This window comes from Camelus ferus, chromosome 35 (genome assembly GCF_009834535.1).
Source record: "Camelus ferus isolate YT-003-E chromosome 35, BCGSAC_Cfer_1.0, whole genome shotgun sequence".
NCBI lineage: Eukaryota > Metazoa > Chordata > Mammalia > Artiodactyla > Camelidae > Camelus > Camelus ferus.
The window spans coordinates 3,343,381-3,364,789 of record NC_045730.1 but is presented as its reverse complement, the minus strand read 5'-3'; the positions used below and the strand labels follow the sequence as shown (position 1 = coordinate 3,364,789).

The window sequence follows — 21,409 nt, the reverse complement described above, 5'->3', positions numbered from 1 at the left end:
CTCAGCAGAAAATGAAGAATTCCCTCCTTTGCATAAAACAGACGAGTCATCCACGTGGGGGAGAACGGGGGAACCATAGAAAAGACACGGGTTCTTCAGAAAGAGACAGAAAGGTGAGTAAATTAGAAATTAGTCCTGTCTCTACCATGGATGAAATTAACCTAGCCTCAACAGATCTCAATCTCATTTCTCAAACAAGAAATAGAATATGTCACCGTAGTTCCGGGAGGGAAAATGGGAGGGTTACTCAAAACGTTTTGCACTTCTCAGAAAAAAATAATTTCATCAGTTCGAGGTATTGTTAATACCCCATCTGGCCATGGCTGATGAAACAGATATTTGGGTTCCATGAACTTACCCACTTGCTAATGTCACTGCTAGATGCTTCAGATGGCTTTCTTTGTTCTATTTTAAACCTCCAAGTGTCATTTAAAAAAGAAAGTTTCCCTATTATGAAATAATCTGGCCTCATTACCCAGAAAGTCCCTGTTTTGTTTTTGTTATTTTGTTTTTGTTTTGTTTCATTTTGTTGTCTCAAACTCCGAAACTAGGAGTTGCTGGAAAGAACTGTGGGGAAAACCGTGAGTTTGTAATGCAGGAGCCAAGCTGCTCAGAGGTTTAATAAGCAGAACGTTACCCTCCTCTCTCCTCGCCCCCACCCTTGGCCCGCTTACGCAGAAGACAAGGTCTCAGCTCAGTTCCTGGAGGTGCATCTGCACTCTTTCTCTCTCTCTTTTTATTTTTAATGTTTTTTTAAAAATTGGGGGGGACAATTAGGTTTATTTATTGTATTTTTTTTTTAATGGAAGTGCCGGGGATTGAACCCAGGGCCTCGTGCTTGCTAAGCATGTGCTCTGCCACTGAGCTGCCCCCTCCCTCACCATCTGCTCTTAAGAAGAGAACACACTCAGCCCCTTACACCAGCTGGCTAACTGCATCCAGTTCTCTGGATTCTTGCTTGAGAATACTGACCATCCTGCCTCCTGAAACTGAAGGCATGAGTGTAAATCAAACCCTTGGAGTAACTGTGGACTCAGATGGTACGCCACAACCGAATGACTTCTCCTCAGACCCCATTCCACAAAGAACTATCCTGATGAAAACCAGTTAAGACTGGTACCGTATTCATCTTGTGTCGCAAAACCAGAGCTCCAAAAGCGTTCCCCGTGCAATCATTCTTTCAATGAATTCTTACAGGGTGTCTGTTCTGGGCCAGACACCGCACTGAGCACCGGGAACGAAAGAGGACAGAGGCGTTTCTCACCCCGAAGACATGCAGGGTCTAGTGGGGATGGTCAGACGTGGCTCCAGGGATCTGGGACACAGTTATAAACGGGAGAGGCCAGTGAGTGATGGGATGGTGGCATCCTTTTAAGAGGTAGGTGGGCCTGGGGACCCAGACATGACACCACTTTTAACTGATTGTGAGCATGGCTGTTCCAGAACCGCAGTGAGACTCCATGTCTTCTTTTGTAAAACGGAATTGGGATGGTGCTCAGACCTCATCCACTTTCTGTGAGAAGGCGAGAGGATACGTATGCTGTGCCTCACCTGCCATGTGACATGTGTTTAATCTGCGTTGGTGATTATTAAGGAAAACACCAAGCCGTGGGGAAGGGGGCACCTCCAGGTGGAGAGATTGGGTGAGATTCGTTTAGGAGGCAATAATGGAGCTGGATCTTAAAGAGTGAGTTAAGTTTCAATTTATGGATTTGGCAGAGAGAACCAAGAAAAGAGGGGGCCGTTTGGGGGGATTAGTGAGCGGTTGATGATTTTTGTTTTGTTTTCTTGTTTTGTTTTGTTTTGTTTTGTTTTGTTTTGTTTTGTTTTGTTTTTTCCCAGTAGCAAAGACAGCACGAAGGAGAATCGTGGAGGACGGACGGATGTTGAAGAGGGAGGCTAGGGCAGGCTATGAAGGATTTTGAAAGCCAGGCTAAAGGAATCTGGGCTTAAATTCACAGACATTATGGACATTCCTCAGATTCTAAGTTTTGTATAGAAGAAGGGTAAAAATACAGTGTTCTTCAGAAAGATTAAACTGAAAGTAGTGAGTATGAATTATGGGGGAGTGGAGACATCCCCTGGAGTCAGGGAAGCCACTTGGAAAGCTAGAGAGAGGTCCAGGCAAAAAAAGGTACAGGTGTTCCTACGTGGCCTCTCCAAATACCCATAGCCCGCAGAGCTCAGACGGAGCCCCAGAACCCGCCCAGGCAACCCCTGGCAATGGATCCTCACTGGCTTCAGAGATGAGCGCATTCTTATCCATCCCTGAACTAGAGCCCAGCGGAAGGGGTGAGGGGGCCTTTCACTGATTTCCATCCAGCGAACACATCCTGCTCTCAAGGAGAAAGGGAGAAAAGGAATCTGAGCTTCCGACAGTCTCTCTGGGATCCAACAGGAATAGTCACCAGAAGCTGCCAAGTGACACAGCGAAGTCCACTTTTAACCATTAGGGAGGGAGGACTCAGTTTTTCATTCATACCCATGAGCTGTTCTCTCCCAGTATTTTATGGAAGAGGCAACTCGCAGCAGCCAGCTCCTTGGAAACTAGACGTGCGAGTCGGGAAGAGGGATTTGATTCATCGCGGATTTTGGTTTTCCGCACTACCCTTCTACTGGTAAAAATCTGGTGGTAATTACAAACGGTAGAAATTCAATTCTGTCACAATAACAGGATGCACCTGTAGATTTCATAGAATCTGTAGCAGCATTCTCTCGACACCGTTTGAGATAAATTAGACTGTTTGCATAGCCCCAACGGGGGCAAAAGGTGAAGCGGTGTTACATCTCTCTCAGCGAGGGAGGCTGTCAATCACAGCAGATACTGTCCACCCGCCTCACACACACGGATCGAAGCCCTCAGGGCTCCAGCCTCTCTTGCATTGGTTGATTCGCTGTTTGGGGGATTATCAATTTGACAAAAGGTTACACTTAACTGGGGGCGTTTCTGATCCCCAACCCCCATAATTAGACTGTGGGCTCTTTGAGAGCAAGAACGCTTTTAAATCTGTTTTTACATCTCCCAGACTCTGGGTAGAGCGCCTCGGTCTGCAGTCAGTATACATTGAATTGAGTTATACTATGACAAATGCTGGAGAGGCTGTGGAGAAAAGAGAACCCTCCTGCACTGCTGGTGGGAGTGCAGTTTGGTGCAGCCACTGTGGAAAACAATATGGAGATTCCTCAAAAGACTAAACATAGACTTACCATATGACCCACAATCCCACTCCTGGGCATATATCCAGAGGGAACTCGAATTTGAAAAGATACATGCACCCCAATGTTCATAGCAGCACTATTTCCAATAGCCAAGACATGGAAGCAACCTAAATGTCCATCAACAGATGACTGGATAAAGAAGAAGTGGTATATTTATACAATGGAATACTACTCAGCCATAAAAACCAACAACATAACGCCATTTGCAGCAACAGGGATGCTCCTGGAGAATGTCATTCTAAGTGAAGTAAGCCAGAAAGAGAAAGAAAAATACCATATGAGATCGCTCATATGCGGAATCTAAAAAAAAAAATACGAAACAGAAACAGACTCATTGACGTAGAATACAAACTTATGGTTGCCCAGGGGGTGGGGGTGGAAGGGACAGACTGGGATTTTAAAATGTAGAATAGATAAACAAGATTATACTGTATAGCACAGGGAAACATATACAAGATCTTGTGGTATCTCACAGTGGAAAAAAAATGTGACAATGAATGTATGTATGTTCATGTATAACTGAAAAAATTGTGCTCTACACTGGAATTTGACACATTGTAAAATGACTATAACTCAATAAAAAAAATGTTTTAAAAGAATTGAATTATACTAAAGAATGCTCCCCACATGAAAAGATGCTCAGCAGCACTAATCCTCAGGGAAATGCACGTCAAAACTGCAATGTGATGTCACCTCACACCTGTCAGAATGGCCATCAACAAAAAACTACAAATAGTGAATGTTGGTGAGGATGTGGCGAGAAGGGATCCCTAATGCACTCTGGTAGGAATACGAACTGATGCAGCCACTGTGGAAAACAGGATGGGACACCTCAAAAAGTTAACTATGGCACTACCATCTGATCCAGCAGTTCCATTCCTGGGTAGAATAGCTGAAGGAAATGAGGGCGGTAATTCAAAAAGACACATGCAGCCCAGTGTTCAGAGCAGCATTATTTACAACAGCCAAGCAGCCTACGTGTCCATCAGCAGACGAATGGATAAAGTAGAGATACAGGTGTATAGATATATAATGGAAAACTGCTCAGCCGCAAAAAAGGATGAAGCTTTGCCATTTGCAACAACATGGATGGACCTGGAGGATATTATGTTTAGCGAAGTAAGGTAAACAGAGAAAGACAAATACTGTATGTTTTCACTTCTATTTGGAGTCTGAAAAATAAAATGAATGAATCTAAAAAAAAAAAAAAAAGAATGCTCCCCAGAGTGCATGAGCTATGAAAAAGAGCAACTTGCGGAACCCCAAGTGGAGATTTCAGGTCCATAGCTGAGGGTTTAAGGACAGAAAGGCCTGGGTTACCGCAGGCCTGGGGCAACAACGTCTTTACTGAACCGAATGGGAACGTCGGCGAGTCACCAGCAGGCCCTCTGCACCCCCTCTGGTCGTGAGACTGCCGCCGTCCGAGAGCGCCAAGGTTCTCCTCCCTCGGATTCTGGCCGAGACCGCGGCTCAGCGCATCTCCCTGCTAGAGGAAGGAGCTGCGTTTACGCGGGGCACCCGGGAGGGCGGGGCAGGCCGGGCGAGTAAGGACCCCTGCAGAGCCCGTCAGGCGTTTCCCGTCACGGGTTCATCTCTCTTCCTCTGTGAGTAGAGGGCGAACCTTCCCGGAGCGGGGACGTGCCCTCCTTTCTTGGTTTCCCCCAGATCCTGGCGTGGTGCTTGTTTAACTGTAGGTGCTCAGGCACCGTCTGCTGATGGGTTACCTGGCAGACGTGAAATGCTTTGATCCAAGCCTCACCTTTTCTCTTTCTCGGACCTCCCTTGAAGACGCTAGGAAAAATGAAATGGGATACAGGACGGCGGCAGGAAGGAAAAGAGAGAAACCATGCGATTCTGACCTAAACAGGCTTTCCTCTTGCCCCAGTCTCACAGAGGAAGCCGTGTTCAGCGTTTCAACACATCCTCAAAGCTAATTCAACACGACAAGGCCTGAGCGAGAAATGGGAATTTTACTCAGGGAGTTTGTGGAATGTTGGGGTAAAGGGTTAACATCTCAAAGCAAACTGCAAACTATTACCTCCCAATGATTTTTTAAAATCTCTTCTGAGCTCTCTATTCTCTCCACAGAGTTCCCCTTAATTTTTCACTCTATCTGAATCCCTTCTCTGCCACTCTCTTTCAGCCCTACTTCTTCATTCGTTCACTGCTTCTTTTTTTCTGTGGAGCAATTTTTCTCACCCTTGGCTTCTCTGATGTGCACAAGCATGTCCATCCTTTCAAGCATGCCTTGGAGAACCAGGGTGTTAGCACTTGAAAACAGTAATATGTGCATTCAATAGAAAGCTCACCTTAGCACCTTCAGTCTCCGGTATGACCCCATCCCCGATGACACTGCTCCCTTCTTTCTCATCTCTTTCTTCCTTATCCCGTTCTTTCTCTTATGTCACCCTCATCCTTGTCAATTCTGCACTCAATCACTCAGGATCCATTTCCTTCTTCCTTTCGCAGGAGAACCTGTGCCACTTGGGACTTGGGGCATTGTTGCAATGACCACTGGCAAGCCACCATGGTAAATGAAGGGAAAGTGAAAGGAGGTGGTCGATTTCTCACCATCTCTTCCTTGTTCATCTGCTCCCCCTTTACCCCCTCTGCCCAGTCTAGATTTGAATAAATAGAAACCGTTTCTGCTAGAAGCTATTCGTTAGTCGGGTGGAGGGAGCGATTGGAGAGCTGAGGCTTAGGACAGTCTGGGTAACAAATGCCAAAAAGCTCCCGCCCTCAAGGACCCAACAATACAGTGGGAAGGAGAGAACCACCAAAAGTGAACACCTAACTCCTATCCATCAGGCCAGCGTTTAGCCGCTCACCTAACCTCCGCCTCGTGCACCTGGATTCCATCTTCTGCTGGCCTCTCCCGTCTCCCCCTGCTGGCCTCTTTCTTTCCCGTTTACTAGTATCTTCACCAGGGAGTGCTCAATGGGTCGAAAACATATAACCATATAACTCACATCAATGAATTTCACCTCTGCCAAAGCTCACAACTTCCATCCTCCACCTCTCGCCTCCAAATACCAGGTATTAAAAATTGCATTTTTCCTTTGCAAGATAGTCTGGCGTCATTCCTCCTCACCGTTCCAGTTTGTATCACCTCATTCAGGTCCTTATTATCTCACACCTGAAGAGCGTCGCAGCATCTCCACCCCTCCAGTCTCTTCTGCACCAGCCTGGCTAATTATGATGTCACTTGGATTACGGCCCACCCCTGTTTAGACATCATTGGTGGCTGAAGTCCAAACATCTCGTTCTGTCCTTCAGGGTCCACCTCGCTCCAAATCTCATTGACTTTTCTACCCTTTGCTCCCACCACCTTGTCTACCTGTTCAACCATAGACTGTGTCTTGCTATCTCTGTATCCACCCTCTAAGGCTACACCCCTCCTTCAGAGACATCCTTCTTAGACCGTTCCTGACCACGCCAACCCAGTAGCTTCTCTCTTCCTGAACTTCCCTTGCTCTTGTCAGATCGTTAGTACTTGTCACCTTTTACTGTTACAAAATTGTCTCAAACCTAAGGTAAGGCGGTCTGGGTCAGAAATTTGTTGTCTGATGTGACGAACAGTCTCTTCTGGGAAGTACCAAGCCTTTCTGATCATAGTGTTGAGCAACTTCCTGACAAACGGAGACTCTGCACACACAGCTGACCGTCTCTCCTGGGAGGAACCGGTTACCTTTAACCAAATTTTCCTTCCTGAACACAATCTATCAAGGTTATCTAGCCACCTTTTCCTCATAAAAGAATCTCTACCAGGAAAAAAAAAATCTTTGACCTGAACTGATTGGAAATTACCTCCTTGCAGCAGGCTTGAAACAAAATTTTGACCTGTGCTCACAATGAATCGCCTGAAGTCGCTTTAATATATGCTGGTTACATTTTTATGTGTCTTAACAAATAGCAGTTGGACACCCCACATATGTTACCCACTGCATTAGGTCACATGAGGTCAGCTTCCTAGAGGCCCAGGGTTTGGCTAAAGATCTTTAATCTGCAGTCCTTGAAGTTCCCATGACTCTCCTGAAACCGTCTACCAACTTGCTGGGGGTGTGCTGAAGAAATCACAGATTCCATCGGCTTTTCAAGTGTTCCTAACTGCCTCCAAAAGATTAATGACCAGAGCAGGGGAAGAAAGAAAGCAGACCAAAGGTGGATGGCGATACAGCGGAGCAGGTGCTATGATCGAGTGAGTCTGTTACCCAGACGGGTTCATCCTGCCCGACACACAGTAAGACAAATCACTGAGATGCCACATTCGCAGCCAAGAAAGGGCTTATTCGCAAGGCAGCCACACGAGGAGGCTGGAGAACAAATCCAGCCCCTCAAAGGCAGGAAGGCTTGGGGTACTTATGGGATAACGAATGAAGAAGCAGGGCAGTCTGAAGGGCGGGGAGTGTGTGGAACGTGGGGGGAAGTGATTGGAAAAGGGTGTAGGAATCACTGTTCTGTGCGGGTGTAACGGAGCTACAGGCGCCTGCAAGTTCACAGGTTCAGCAGGCGGACTCCCGCTCCTGCCCAGGTGAGGGGTCCGGGGCCCGTCCAGTCCTGACCAGCTCAGCCTGAAGCAGACACAGCTGACTCCACGTTCCTGGAAAACAGCCCAGGCGAACATCTTACTGTTCAGGCTTCACGGTGCTCGGAGGACGTGCACGTCTTAAAACGACCTTGATGAGTGAAGGTACGTGAAATGGATTAAACCCAGGGTTTCAGGTCAAAAGGATCGCCAAAGGCCTCCTGGAGGAAGTGGAACTCAAGCGTCCTTCCTTCTCAGTCGTCAGTCCCCTGAGGGCAGCAGCTCTGCCCCGTGGGGCCTCGTAGATTATACACAGTTCACAGCAAAATGAGTCTGCTCGGCCCTCCCCGCTCCCTCCATCTCTGCCTCTGCTGTGAGCCTTCAGTGGGAAGGCTCACGGTGGTCAGGAGAGTAAGACTGAAAGCTCAGGCCGGTGCAAGCTGTAAAAGTCAAGCAAGTTGTTTGTCTTAGTGAGTCCATCTTAGCTCTGAGGACTGGTCCTCTTACTTTGTCAGGAAAACTCTGGGGGCTGTGTGGTATGGTATTCTTAAAGCTTTTCATGAATATGAATTCAAATATTTTGTAGTTCCAATCAATTAAATACGTAAAGAATGTTTTCCTGCCGCTGAACAAGTGAGCTAGGTGTGGCTTAACTACCTGAACCTCAGCAGTGTTTTGGCTCAGATGTCAAGGTATGTTTGTGTGAAACTTTAAAACAATGTTAGGGAGAAACCTTGAATAGCATGCTGAATCATTTAGCTAGCTTTATTGTTTAGAGCCCCATATTTTGAAAAGGTAAGGTAAAACATTATTGGTTAGAAGCTCACAAAAGGCTGAGGTTCCCCCCTCCCCATCTGTATTGAGTCAGACTGAAGCTATTGTATTATGATGTTTGTTCTTAGGAGGTTTGAGAATTGTTGAGCTGTCCCTAAGAAAGCCTGCTGCTCCAAGGGGAATCACTGATACAGGAACACGTCGTGTTTGATCTGTCCCTTGGGACCAATTAAATTAGTCAGGGTCAGCTAAGCTGCGGTAACAAAAAACCCAACAAGAATGTACAAAGTGTTCTGCAACTTGAGGCACACGTTCAGGGCCCCAGGGAGCGGTGCTCTGGGCATTCGCGGGGAGCGCAGGGCTCCCACGTCCGCACCCAGCTTCCAGGGTCACCCTGGTCCCAGCAGTCCACCGGCAGGTAAGAAGGGACGCCAGGGTCTCCTGAGTCAAACAGCCGAGGCAGAAGCACTAATGGTCACTTCCGCTAACATTTCTCGGCAAGCGCGTCAGCACATAACCATGCTTTGCTCCGGGAGGCCTGGGAACGCGTTCTTCCCATTCACCCAGAAACGACAGGAAGGGTGACTTTGGGGGCCTGCTGGCTGTCTCCATCACACCAGCTGTCCTGCGTGGTTGTTGACTTACTTATTGTTCTCCGCTCTCTGCCCTGCAACCACAGCTTTCATCCCATCATGTGTTTGATATTATTCAAGTTAATGAATCTCCACATTTATATCCCACAGTCATGTTGACTTGGCTCTGTGACTAAAACAGCTTTACGTGGCTCTCCCAATGGGGCTGACTGAAGATTTTTTTCATGGTTGTCCAACTGGGATTGACTTAAACAAGCAACAAGTCCTAACATTTCCAAGTGAAAATGAAAAATTCCAACCTGAAATTTCTTAAAAATGGAGAAGTGAGGTCCCCGAGGTAAATCAATTGCTCATTTTTCGAGCAAGGGTGCCATTTCCACGTTCCTCCTTTTCCCCAGGATTCCAGTGCAGGATGGGACATCAGATGCGGCCTCTGATATGACACTAATTCAGCAACACCACTCGTAAAACTTAAAGCTATTTGCTTAAAAAGACTCTCCAACCACTATTTTTGTTTTCATGGTTTGAATATTATATTTAATAATAAAAATGTAAAGTAAGAGATACTTAATCTATTTGCTATCATTTTATTTTCTCTGCTACTAATAAAGTGGATTTAACTCTTCTAATTACGTGGGGGGTGGTTGAGGGAGGTCCTGTTGTAGAGCAAAAAAAGTCACATTCAAATTGCCATTATTTTATATAGCAGTGAATTAACCTATGAGATTAATGTTTGCTATCTACTTCAATTCAAGTGCACCTTATGAATCCTGGTTAATATTTCTTTGATCTTCAAGAAATTTTTAAATACAGATCATTAAAGTTAATTTTACTTTAACTTCATAGAAAAAAAAAGAAACTTACATCATATTAGTAAACTTTAGGTCACTGTTACTTTCCAAGAAGCAGTATTAATTCCTAAGAACCCCTCGCCCAACAGAGTTTAGAAAAATATGAAGCCCCTTAAACGCTTGGGGGTCATTGTGGTTTATTTGCTTCCTCACCACGTATGTGCTTGTTCTCTGAGCCTGGCTGGATTTCATACCCACCTAGGAGGGGAGTCAGGGTGAAGCAGAGTGGAGCAGGGGTCCCCGCTGGGGTCCCCACTGGGAGCAGCCCAGGGGAGGAAGTCAGAACCTGCCCAGGGTGAGAGGGGTCCACGGAGACAGGCAGACGCCATCCGAGCCCACGTGGGTGGGGAGGGGGCTCACGCCTGGGGCTGGTGCAAGAGGGTCAGAACTCAAGCAAGGGGAGGAGGCCACCCCCAAGTGGAGCGGCACGGGATGGGGTGCAGCATCCAGGCAGGGTCCGAAGGACATTCACGGTGGGTGGAGGGCGACCTGGTAAGGGGTGTCAAAGCCTGACCCCAGTGAGGGGGCCGTGCTCTCAGGGTCTGGGATGGGCTCAGAACAGGGAGGGCTCAGAACAGGGAGTCAGAGCCTGAGAAGGAAGAAGATGTTCCCACTGGGGAAGGGCTGGTGGCAGAGATGAGTGACTGGTAACACACAGGGGGACCGACCAAACATAAACAGACTAGGGCCAGCGGAAGCCAGATCTCCCGCTGTCAGAGAAGGGGATTACAGACACACACAGACAAGCGGAAAACTAGGACTCAGCCCTGTGGAGTTGGATTGGAACTGGGGTGTTGGGATGTATCAGTGCGAACTCAAAGTTCCAATATGTACAGATCGATACAGAAGCAAATACAGGTGTGAAGGCGTGGGTGTGCACGCCTGTCTTCCCCAGCTCCGCCCGCCGGGAGCGCCTGCTCTGGAATCTGCAAAGGTGATCTTGCCACATTTTGGTAAGCATTCCACTCCCAGAAAGAGATCGGTTCGTGTTTTCCTCTGCAAACTCTGGTACTGAGTCTGGAAACCACTCTTAGTTCCTGTGCAGCATTCCAAGGCTCTTTCCAGAGGTGCCAGTTGCCGTTCTTTCAGGGGTAGAGGTAACACATACGAGAACCAGCGACTGCTTCTGGCTTGCCCAGACGGTCTTTCTTTTGTCAATATTTTTGCTTGCTTTCTAATATTTTTAAATTGTATTTGACTATAACTAGATGATTGCTAGTGGACATGAATTTCCAGAGAGGAAAACCTAGTCAACCATTGCGTGAAAATCAGAAGGTAGCTCTGACCATTAAACAAGGAAGCACTATTCAATTTTGGAAAAAAAAAAAAGGTGAGGGGTGGGAAGGGATAAATTTGGTAGCTTGAGATTTGCAAATAATAACCAGTACATATAAAAATAGATTTTAAAAATTTCTTCTGTCTAGTACAGGGAACTACATTCAATACTTTGTAATACCTTTAATGAAAATGAATATATGTCTGCGTATGCATGACTGGGACATGGTGCTGTACACCAGAAACTGACACATTGTAACTGATGGTACTTCAAGAAAAAAAAAAAAGCCCAAAGTTTAAAACCAAAGTCCACTTTTAGTAATGATCCTTTAAGAGAAAGACAAATCTGGTGGCAAAATGTCTTATAAAATCACAGCTCACGTTTAGGAACCCAGGACATCATGGTGAAATAATTATGGCAAGTACTGATTATAAATCTTGGGAGATTATTCATGAATTCTGAGCATGGGTCAGTCTGCTGCTTCCTTTTCAGTTACCTGAATATTGGAGACCCCACTCCGATGCCCACCAGACTTTTTTTTTTAATTTTTTTTTTAATTTTTAATTTTTTTTTCCACTAGACTTTTTAAAGGCATCTGTGGTCAGACAGCTTTAGGAAGTTCCCATCTATGGCCACGACTGCTCTTCCACACCCTTGGTGTGGCTTTGCTCCCCTGTCTCACGGGGCACCTGCGGACTCCTCAGGGAGTGGCGAGTCCAGGGAAGGACCTCAGTCTCACGGTGACATCAGTTGGTGAAACCCCTGATGAGACAACTGCCAAGAAGCGCTCGCTCAACTCTCCTCCACGGCAGGCGGAATCTCCCTCTCCTCTTCTGCGCGAAGCTGAACGAAGGATTCATAAACGAACTTCAATCCTTCTCACCAACCCCAGCCCACACCTCCCAGCAACTGAACTTGAAATAAAAAAAAAAAAAAAAAACCCTGGTTGAAACCACTTCCTATATTTGAGATGACACAAGAGCGTGCTAGGCACGGTTTCCTGGCTGAACCAACCAGGCTAATACTTATACAGAGCCAGGGCTGGCTGGCATTCAGACTGGATGGACCAGCAGGCAGGGCAACCTGAGCGGACCTGTCTCTTCCTCCTCCACCCTCCCAGCACGATGCAGACAAGAGGCTGACAGCAAACCCAGCATTCTGCAAAGAAACACCTTCTCTTCTCGACCCCCTCACAGGCAGCTGACCCCAGGTGCCGGGAAGATGGAGCCACGCTTGCGGATGTGGGGGCTCTTCATAGTCCTCATGGTACCAGGCTGCGTGACAGGTAAGGGGTCACGGGTGCCCTCGGAGTCTTGGGAAGGCTAAGGGTGTCAACCCTCCCTGGTCACAGAATCAGAGAGGGATCTCAGTAGAAAGAGGTCTTTCAAGAAGGGGCTTGAATCCTGGGTTCTGCCACTTCGTCCATGACCCACTGGGGCCACAATCATCACCGGCCTATCAAGAGAACTTGGAATGATGGGCCCGCCTGTCACTCAAAGTCTTGGACAGTTGATTCCGGGAAGAATAGAGTGGTGTGCTATTTGTGAACAGGGTACTAATGAGCAGATTTGTCAAGAAATTTTATTTTCCAGTGAACGCAGTTTTGCACTGCAAGATAATGCTAAAAATCTATTAGCAATCTCTCTAGGGCCAGGCTAATGCACCTGAGATGCCATCAACTCCTACAAAAAACACTGGGGTCATCTAAGATCTTAGAAAACTTTAGTGTCAAGGATGTATACGTTGTTACTGCCTTGGGAAATAATACCTACAAAGCTCCTTATCTGTGCAACTTTTCAGAAATTTTAGAAAACATAAGCATATCGCTTTTGGAACCTTAATTCTTTTTATGTTCTTATGTGTATATACACATGTATGCGTGTATGTGTGTGTCTGTATATACATATGTGAAAGTATTGAGTTTCATTCATCCTTTCAAATGGGTTTTGTCAGGGTTATTTTAGAAATAAACCACTAACTTCTACCTCAAACCCCTTTCCTAACTGAGTGTGAATTTTCTAGTAACTTCTTCCCCTGCTTAGGCAGGAAGGCAGATAAGATAGCAGAGTCTATAATTTCACATCCTTAATTTCTAGATGTGTAATTACGCTACGCGGCCACAGAAAGAGGTGTTAAGACGTGAAATGCGGCGATGCACACAAGGAATCTTTTTTGCTTGCTTAGGGGAAATGACCGAGTCACTGAGCTGTGAACTGACCCAGGTGCAGGATCTTCCTCACTTTAGAGTGAAAGCGGGCGTGATTTTCGGAAGGCTTATAACGTGGTTTCTGCCCCTGCAGGGCCTCGGCCAAGTGGGAGGTCCACCCAGGCCAGAATAGAAAAAGTCTTCCCAATTAATCATGCTCTCCATCTCTGGGAAACACGTTTCAAGTAAACTTGTGTTCTCGCCAGCCGTTGGTGACTTCTCTGAAGCTACGAATGGTCTTGGGGTGGCAGTGGGGTGAGTGAGGACTCTGATCCTCGCTTTCAACCTGGATGTCACAAACCCACCAGATGAAGAAGAACCCCAGACTCAGGTCACACAGGCAGGGGCAGAGCTGGGACTCAAACCCAGCTCTCTCTGGCTTGTGCCCTTCCTACTCACTGCAGACAGGGTCTGGGCGCCACAGAGAGGAATCTGGCAGAGAGCAGGGAGAGACAGGTGCCGCAGACAGGCCATGAGGCTCTGGAAACAGGCCAGTCCAGAGGCAGATGGGGGCTTGGCGGCCAAAGAAAATAAACTGGGCTGAGTTTCCGGGATCCACAGATGGATTAGGAACCACTCCCGGGTTAGAAATAATCTCATCTCAGACTTCTTCCTCCGGGAGGAACTCAGTCTTAAAAAATCTTTTCATTCCTCAGAAGGGGGAGGTCGCCAACAAAATCAGACTGTCAACAGATGCAATTTCTAGCTGATTCATAAGGCAGATTTTCATTCTGAAAATTTCCAAAGCCACCATTTAAAACTGTGATGGGTTACAGGGGCTGCATTAGTCAATGTGGGTGTTTTCTGTTTCTGTATGACTGGGTCCTGGGATGTGGTTAAAGAGAGAATTCTCCTGACATTGCTAGCAGGCACGTTATCCAAGGGGCCCTTCTCAGAACTGTGGAAATTCTGAGAGTTTATCTACGCCTTGATAATCTTTCTTTCATTCTAGGAATTCTGTGATCAAATCTTTATCCCCTAGACTCAAAAAAACACACACACAGACAGACACACAGCGCGGAAACCCAGTAAGACGGTATTTTTGTGTAATTGTCCCTTCTTGTAAAGACTGCTGCCCACACTGGAATTTCCACCGACACATTTGTCATTAAGACACCAAATGTTTAAATTAACCCTTCACATTTCATCATTCAGTCTCTCTAGGTCCCAAAGTGTTATCACCACTGTTTCCTTGCTCGGAGTTAAGAGGCGCCTGGGAGGGGCAGGGCTTTGGTGAACTTAGGGAGTCATTCATACACCAGCTGCAACTTTCTTTAGAGCCGCGTGTCGTAAGCAGGCAGCGCTGTTTGCCACCTGTGCATCTGCTCCTTTTCAGATCTGAGAAAACTGAGGCACAAAACAGAGTTGATTTCATTAACGGTCAGCTGGAGTTGCTCCAGAGCAGGGTACCAATGTACCAGCGGTACAGCCCTAGCGTTTGACCCCATTCACCTCAAAGAGAAGCCTTCTTAGTGTCATTGGATAAAGTGTTGAGTAGTCTGGACACTCCTGTGTTGTTCCTTGTTGAAGTCGCCCCTTTAATAGCCACAGGCACCCTTGAGTCAGGCTGGCCCTCAGCACGGTGGCCGTTCAAGGTCGCTTCCTGCTCCCCTCTTTGCCGGATGATCAGCAGAAGCCTTAAAAATGAACAGAGGTCCCTTTGGAAGTGGGGCACGTGCGCGAGGTCAGTGGAGAGAAGAATTAGGAGGAAAGGGAACTTCGCAGGGAACAGAAAGCAGGCCGAGGCGCCTCTGAACGACCGTTGCTGGAGGAGGGGAATGGCGTGATTTGGGGCAAATTGCTGTACGTCCCTGGGCCTCAGTTGCTCTACACGATGAGGTTGACAGAGATGACCTTGAGACTGCCTTCCAGTCCTGTTGCTCTGTGTCAAGCATTCTGAACGGGAAATGCAATCAGCTCTGCTTAAAGGTCTTTTCACGCTGGGGTACTTTTGGATGAAAAAGTGTCCAAACTGCAGACACACACAGCAGGGTCTGGGTTAAGACCTTTGAAGGCCTTCGAGGGCCGAGGCTGACATCTCCCCGAAGGTTATTTCCAACTCCTGAAGGCTACTACGTTGCGCTGAAGCATGATCCACGCTTCTGTGACTTGGTTGCAGTCGTCAACTGCAAGGCAGAAACACCGCTCACTGCTGGTGAGGCTTCTGCTGTTTCCTCTTTGGGAATTTCTGCCCTCAAACCATGTCTTTGTTCCTCACAGGGGAGGTCTTGCTTGCGTGGGAACCTATTTCTCTTCTCTCTACCCCACGCCATTCCCTGAGAAAAGGAAATATGACCTTAATTCAATTGATTGCTTCAAAGAGCTCTAAGCCCTTCATCCCTGAAAGTGGTCCAGTACGGGCCGTCGGACCCTCCGGGGGGCCACAGAGGGGGCACCTGCTGGCTGGGAAGATGGACGGGGTGGAATTCTGGCTATTCTCTGCTGCCCTCCAGCTTCTGTGTCTTTAATCCCCTCCCAGAAGATGACACTGGGGATAAATGACATGCAGACTTTTCAAAGGCAAGAGCACCCAGTGTGGGTTCTTGGCTTCAGGAGGGACTCTTGGCCTGTGTTCACTGTCGGCTCTCCGGCCCCAAACTTTGGGCAGCAGTGAGAAGCAGAAAAGGAAGGGGCATCGAGGGGACGGAGGCCGGGTGAGGGCTCCGCTGAGAAGGTAGAAGCTGAACCACGGGTTTCTTTGCGTTTGGTGAGCATCCAGCAGCCAAACGCTCGGCGTCAAGAGTTCCGTCGCCCTTTTCCTCTCCACGAGGTCCTGGACTCCCCTCCTCTGGGAGTGTTTAAGCAGAGCCTACTGAAATTTTGTCAAAGGTGGTGTAGAGATTTCCCAAACTGGGCAGGAGGCCGAAGGGATAGCCCCTGAGCCCTCTGGACTTAGAACCTAGGAGTCCTTCTCTCTGCGCTGACCGAGTGTGTCGCCCTGGCATCCGTCACAGCCCACCCAGGGGAGGCTGGGGGTCTCTAAACTTCCTGAGCCCCTCCCCTCTTGTTCTGCATGTAGGCAGGTACCTGATAAGGCTGGAGGCCCTTAACGAGCCTCCTCATCGCCTGCCTTCCTCTTTGGCTCCCCTTTCTAATAGCTTTTCCAGGAGACTCTGCTTAGATGGAGCCGGCCACCCCCCCAGGTAGCCCAAAGGGGAGAGAAAATGGCCCAGAGAACCTCACCACAGACAGACAGACCTCACTTATCACTGCTATACACACCTCCCGAATCTCTCAACAGGAAGAGCAATGTGAGCACAAGACTCCACCTAGCTTAATCTCTCTCGAGTGATGAGTCCTCGAGAAAATTTGATGAGCACTGTTAAGGGGCTCCTTTGAAAACTGCACATATCCCATATGAAGTTGTGAGCATCGTGTTCAGGGTTACAGCCCCCCTAGCAATCAGGGTCCCCAGATAAGACCTCCGATCGGGTCCTTTACTAGCTGAACTGCCGCAGTCAGGAACCCAGAGGATGAGACACAGGAAGTTACCCTCCCTGCTGAGGGAGCCGTAGCTGGCTTGGCAAAGGCACCCTAAGGGGCCGGGTGCCTAGAGAAGATAGTAAGAAAAAGGTACCAAGGGCAAATCAAGGACACCAGGCAAGCCAGAAAAGTGGGGAGCCAGGACTAGAACCCAGGCCCCCCAAATTCCAGTCCAGTATTCCCTGCATGGCTTCCCATCGACTCCCAGTGACTCACACCCATCCCTCCATCCATCCATCCATCCATTCATCCATCCATGCGTTAAGATTACTGAGATGTTAAACGTTTTAGTCTTTGCTCTCAAACTGCTGACAGCCTAACCACGGAGACGAAATATCTGAGCAACTCCTACCCTGAAGACTTGCCAAGGGAAGCCAGCAGTGCTTGTCAATGAGTCAACAGCCATCACTGAGTCCCCACCTGGCTTTCAGATAAGCCACCCATTTAGGGGAAAACAACGATGTACGCGTTGCTGGGTGCTTTAGGTATCTTCCACCCTGAGATTACTCAGGAAGTTTTGGGCTGTTTGACTTGTTTGGAGATTCCTCTGGGATTTGCTTCCATCAATGAGAAAACACAAGTCTGGCCAGGCAGTGTTTTCAGAGCAGGGGTTCCAGCACCAAGTGCGCATTCAGTGTGCATCTGGGGAACTTTAACAGACAACGTTCCAGCCCCGCCCAAGGCCCGTGACGGCCCATTAGGTCAGACTCTCTGGGGATGAGAATTGGACATAACAGCAACATTATTTTGAAGCTCCTCAAATGATTCAAGATGTGGTTGGTATTGAAATCCACAGAAGAATGATTCCATGGCCGGTCTGATTGCATTATTTTATTTCCGTTCCCTCGGAGTAGGTCCCCAGCGCAGCACGTCCCCAGATCCGATTCACGATGTCAGGGAGGGGACTGAGATTCTGGTTCACACGGGGTCCTGCGTGAGGCCCGTGTTGTCGGCGCCTGAACCCCATTTTGGAGTAGCCAGGCTGTCATGGGAGAGAAGAAATCCGTGTCACGTCCGCCCACACAGAACTTGCGACTCAGATGGGAAGACCAAATCTGGGAAAGACACAGATCAAATATGGCAGAGTGGTCGGCGGCGTGCAGAAAGGCTTCGTGGAGAAGGTGGCTCTGAACTTGCGCTTGTAAACATCAGGAGGTGGCTGGAGGGGGCTGTTTCCTAATGATTTTGCGAAAGCTGTACACTGATCAGGCTCCTTGAGGAGCGGACTGAAGACTGAGGGGTTCACGAGGGCAACGAAACAAATGACCCACACTTCAAAAATTTCACGTTTCATTTTTGTGTGGATGCTAAGCAAACTGAGGCTCAAATGACTAGTGATTATCTGATTAAAAACTAATACTTTTGCTCTGACAAAAAGCACCGGAGTCCCCTGGTCACGTTTTCATCCTCTCGTGTTTACCCACATGACTTGGTCCACACAGTGGGTCCCAGGATCAGCGTCACCGGGACCACAGGACAGCTCTGGTTAATAGTCAGGAAGTCCAGGGTCTTTTTTCCCCCTACACCCCAATTTTGCCCCCGTCCTAGCCCCAGCTGAACACACAACACAAGGCCACAGCCCCAGGGGCTGCATCCTGAGCGCCCACCCACCCAACTCACGCGGCTTTCAACCCACCGCTCTGCCCGCAGCTCTCAGCCCAGTGCCAGGCACCCTGAGTGCAGGAAGATTTCGGGTAGCAGCGAACTCCAAGGCACCAGAGTGTGGATGTCCTGGTGGGGGTGACCAGAAGGTCACAAGGGAAGGAGGAAGGTGGGCAGCGTGAGTCTGATCAGCCAGACCTGCTCCCTGGGTCACTGTCTCCCCCTTTCCAAGCTGTCCCCACCCCCGCCTTTCTCCAGATGCAGCACATGGGTGTCCGGAGACCAGAACAGTTTCATACTTTTTCCCCAAAAGAAGAAAGAGAAACAGGTTTCTAAAGAATACAAAGTCAGTGCTCGGGGCCGGAGCGGGAGGACTGATTCCTTCACCCTCAAGAGCGTGGGAAGCCCGCTGGTCCCCAGGAGGCCGGGAGACAGAGGAGGGCTGGGCGGAGCTGTGCCCTGGAGAACAGGCAGCTGGCGAGGGCAGGCCCGGCCCAGACACTGATGCCAGTCCCCAGGTTTTCCTTTGAGGCTTATTCGCTTTCTGTCTTGTTCCAAGAAGCATTTTAAACGCAAATGATAATTACAGGAGCTAATATTCATGGCCCGCGTGCTCTCTTACAGGCATTATGTGAAAACGCGGCGTCACTTCCATAAATCCTAAAAATCAGGTTGGCTGTTTCCTCATCCCCCTTTCTTTTTCTCATCCTTTTTTTGTTTTTCTAATGGAGGTACTGGGAACTGAACCCAGGATCTCGTGCATGCTAAGCATGCGCTCTACCACTGAGCTCTACCCTCCCCCATCTCATCCCCATTTTTGTACCTGAGTTAATAAGTTGTCCCGCGGTTCCCAACTAGGAGGGCGCTAGGATTGGAGCCAGGCAGGCTCCATGCAGCACCTGCCTTCTTGACGCTTTTCCTAAACTGCTCTCCATAAAGAAGTTTATTTTCACATTTTAAAAAACTGAAGAATGTCTACTCTGAGGATGTCCCGCTGCTCCTGAGGTTGGGCATAAATTAACACCCCTGTTCCGACAGAATCCGACCCCAATGCCCAGGAGCTGCGCTGAGTCTACTCAGGGGCTGACCTCTTAGGGCCCATTGGGCCCTTGGCATCTTACATTCTCTGAATCCTGCGTTCCCCTCCCCCTCCCCCGAGACAGCAGAGGGCTGTCTTTCCTGCATCTGACTGCGCTTCAAAGAAAGCGCTTGAGTCAAGCCAAGTCTGCCCCAGCCGCCCACGGAACAGAGGAAATTCTGAGCACCTCCAGGCATGAGTCAACCCCACCGTGTTCAGGAATTTCTGCCCACAGAATCACCCACTCTTTTCTGTTTGGGCCCAAAATAGATACCTCCTTCAGAAGCCTGCCTGCTTTTTGTATTCTCAGCAATAATTTTTCAAAAAGGCGGCGGGGATAGGTGAGCCTCTAAGGGTGATGGTGGGAGTTTTCTCTGCTGTGAGGTTTTTCAGAGTGAAAACACTGCTGCCGAGGTAGCATCGACAGACAGGACGGGTGTAACAGGTGGAGGAGGGACCCAGGAGGTTCGCTGGGGACAGTGTTGCCTGCAACATCACTTTCAGTTACCGGTTCATTCCTCTGTTTACTCCTTTATTCGGCAGATACTTACTGAGTAACTAGTACGCATCAGGTAAAGGGTTAGGAGATGAATGTGACCCAGTCCTTCCCTCCAGGAACCCACCGTCCAGCAGGACAGAAATAAATCACACAGATAATGCCAACCCCAGTTAAGATCTAAAATGCAAGTGCAAAGGGACAGGGAACGGAACACACAGATGTTCATCCTCACGCGAGTCCCCCTACATCTTGAGTCGAGAACAGCCTCATGTTTACACTAGTGTTTGGGACAGAAGGCAGGACTGAGAGCTTTGCTCTGTCATCACTGGCAACTAAAGTTATTAAAATCAAACACTGCAGATGGTAAGTCCAGAATAATACAGACTGAGGGTGTGCAGAAGTCTTCTTTGGCTCAAGAAACTCCCTGACAGAGGAAATGGGAACATTCCAGGTGGGAGGAGTTACATTTCTTGAAGAGGAAACGGGCTGCTCCCACAGCCCCCAAGTATCATAGAAGTACCCTTCCTGCACAGTGCTGGCCAGCGGCACAGCCTCACCCTCATCCGTGTGGGAGCCATTCCCCAGTTCTTGACGTCCAGGAAGGACCTTCCTCTCGGAGGAAGGGAGGGAGCAGACCTAGTCAGTCTGGCTTATGTCATTATGTGCTTAAAAGCAAAGCAATAATGTTTCTTTTTGAAAATATATATACATATACACACTATGTATATGTATATGTATGTGTCTATATACTTGTACACACAAATATACGTATATACTATGTGTATATATACATATGTGCATGAATATATGTATATACATAGTACATACGTATCATATACGTGTATACACAAATGTACGTATGTATTATGTGTGTGTACATATATCCTATGAATATGTATGTGTGTGTATATATATATTTTTTCATAAAATGAGGACCTTAGAGCAAACTGGTCCATCTCCAGAGAGGAAGATCGTGATAGCAAGCAAAGGGCAAAAGAATCGTTTCTAAGAGTTTTGCTTGAAATCCCCGAAGCCTAGGTTGACGTCAGCTTCTTCCTGCCGCGGGGCTCTGTGAGTTTCCCGGGAGTTTCAGGGGAGGCTGCGCGTCTGACATCTTTCCTGGCTGCGGCCACGGCTGTCAAAGCGGCTTCCCCGGCTCATGAAGCCCGGCAAGAGCCTTCAGACCCAGCTGAGTGTGGTCTCTATTTCCGGCCCCTGTGGTAGTGACACCTCTTTTCAGAGCTTGATTTAGAATAAAAGGATCTCTGTGAAGAGCAGACTCCTTATTTTAAGTGGAAAGCAA

General features: G+C 48.1%; 1 protein-coding gene across 4 annotated transcripts in view; it reads left to right on the top strand.

Moving 5' to 3' along the window:
• Window positions 1-12,239: 12,239 nt before the first annotated feature.
• Window positions 12,240-21,409, top strand: part of IL2RA (interleukin 2 receptor subunit alpha) — a 39,759-nt gene continuing 30,589 nt past the window's right edge. For all 4 annotated transcript variants that reach the window (XR_004317512.1, XR_004317511.1, XM_032473962.1 and 1 more), the window contains exon 1: window positions 12,240-12,523. Coding sequence is in view for 2 of the 4 variants with exons in the window: in XM_032473962.1 (XP_032329853.1) it covers window positions 12,460-12,523 (64 nt within the window). In the remaining 2 variants the exon portion in view is untranslated. The remainder of the gene's footprint in view (window positions 12,524-21,409) is intronic.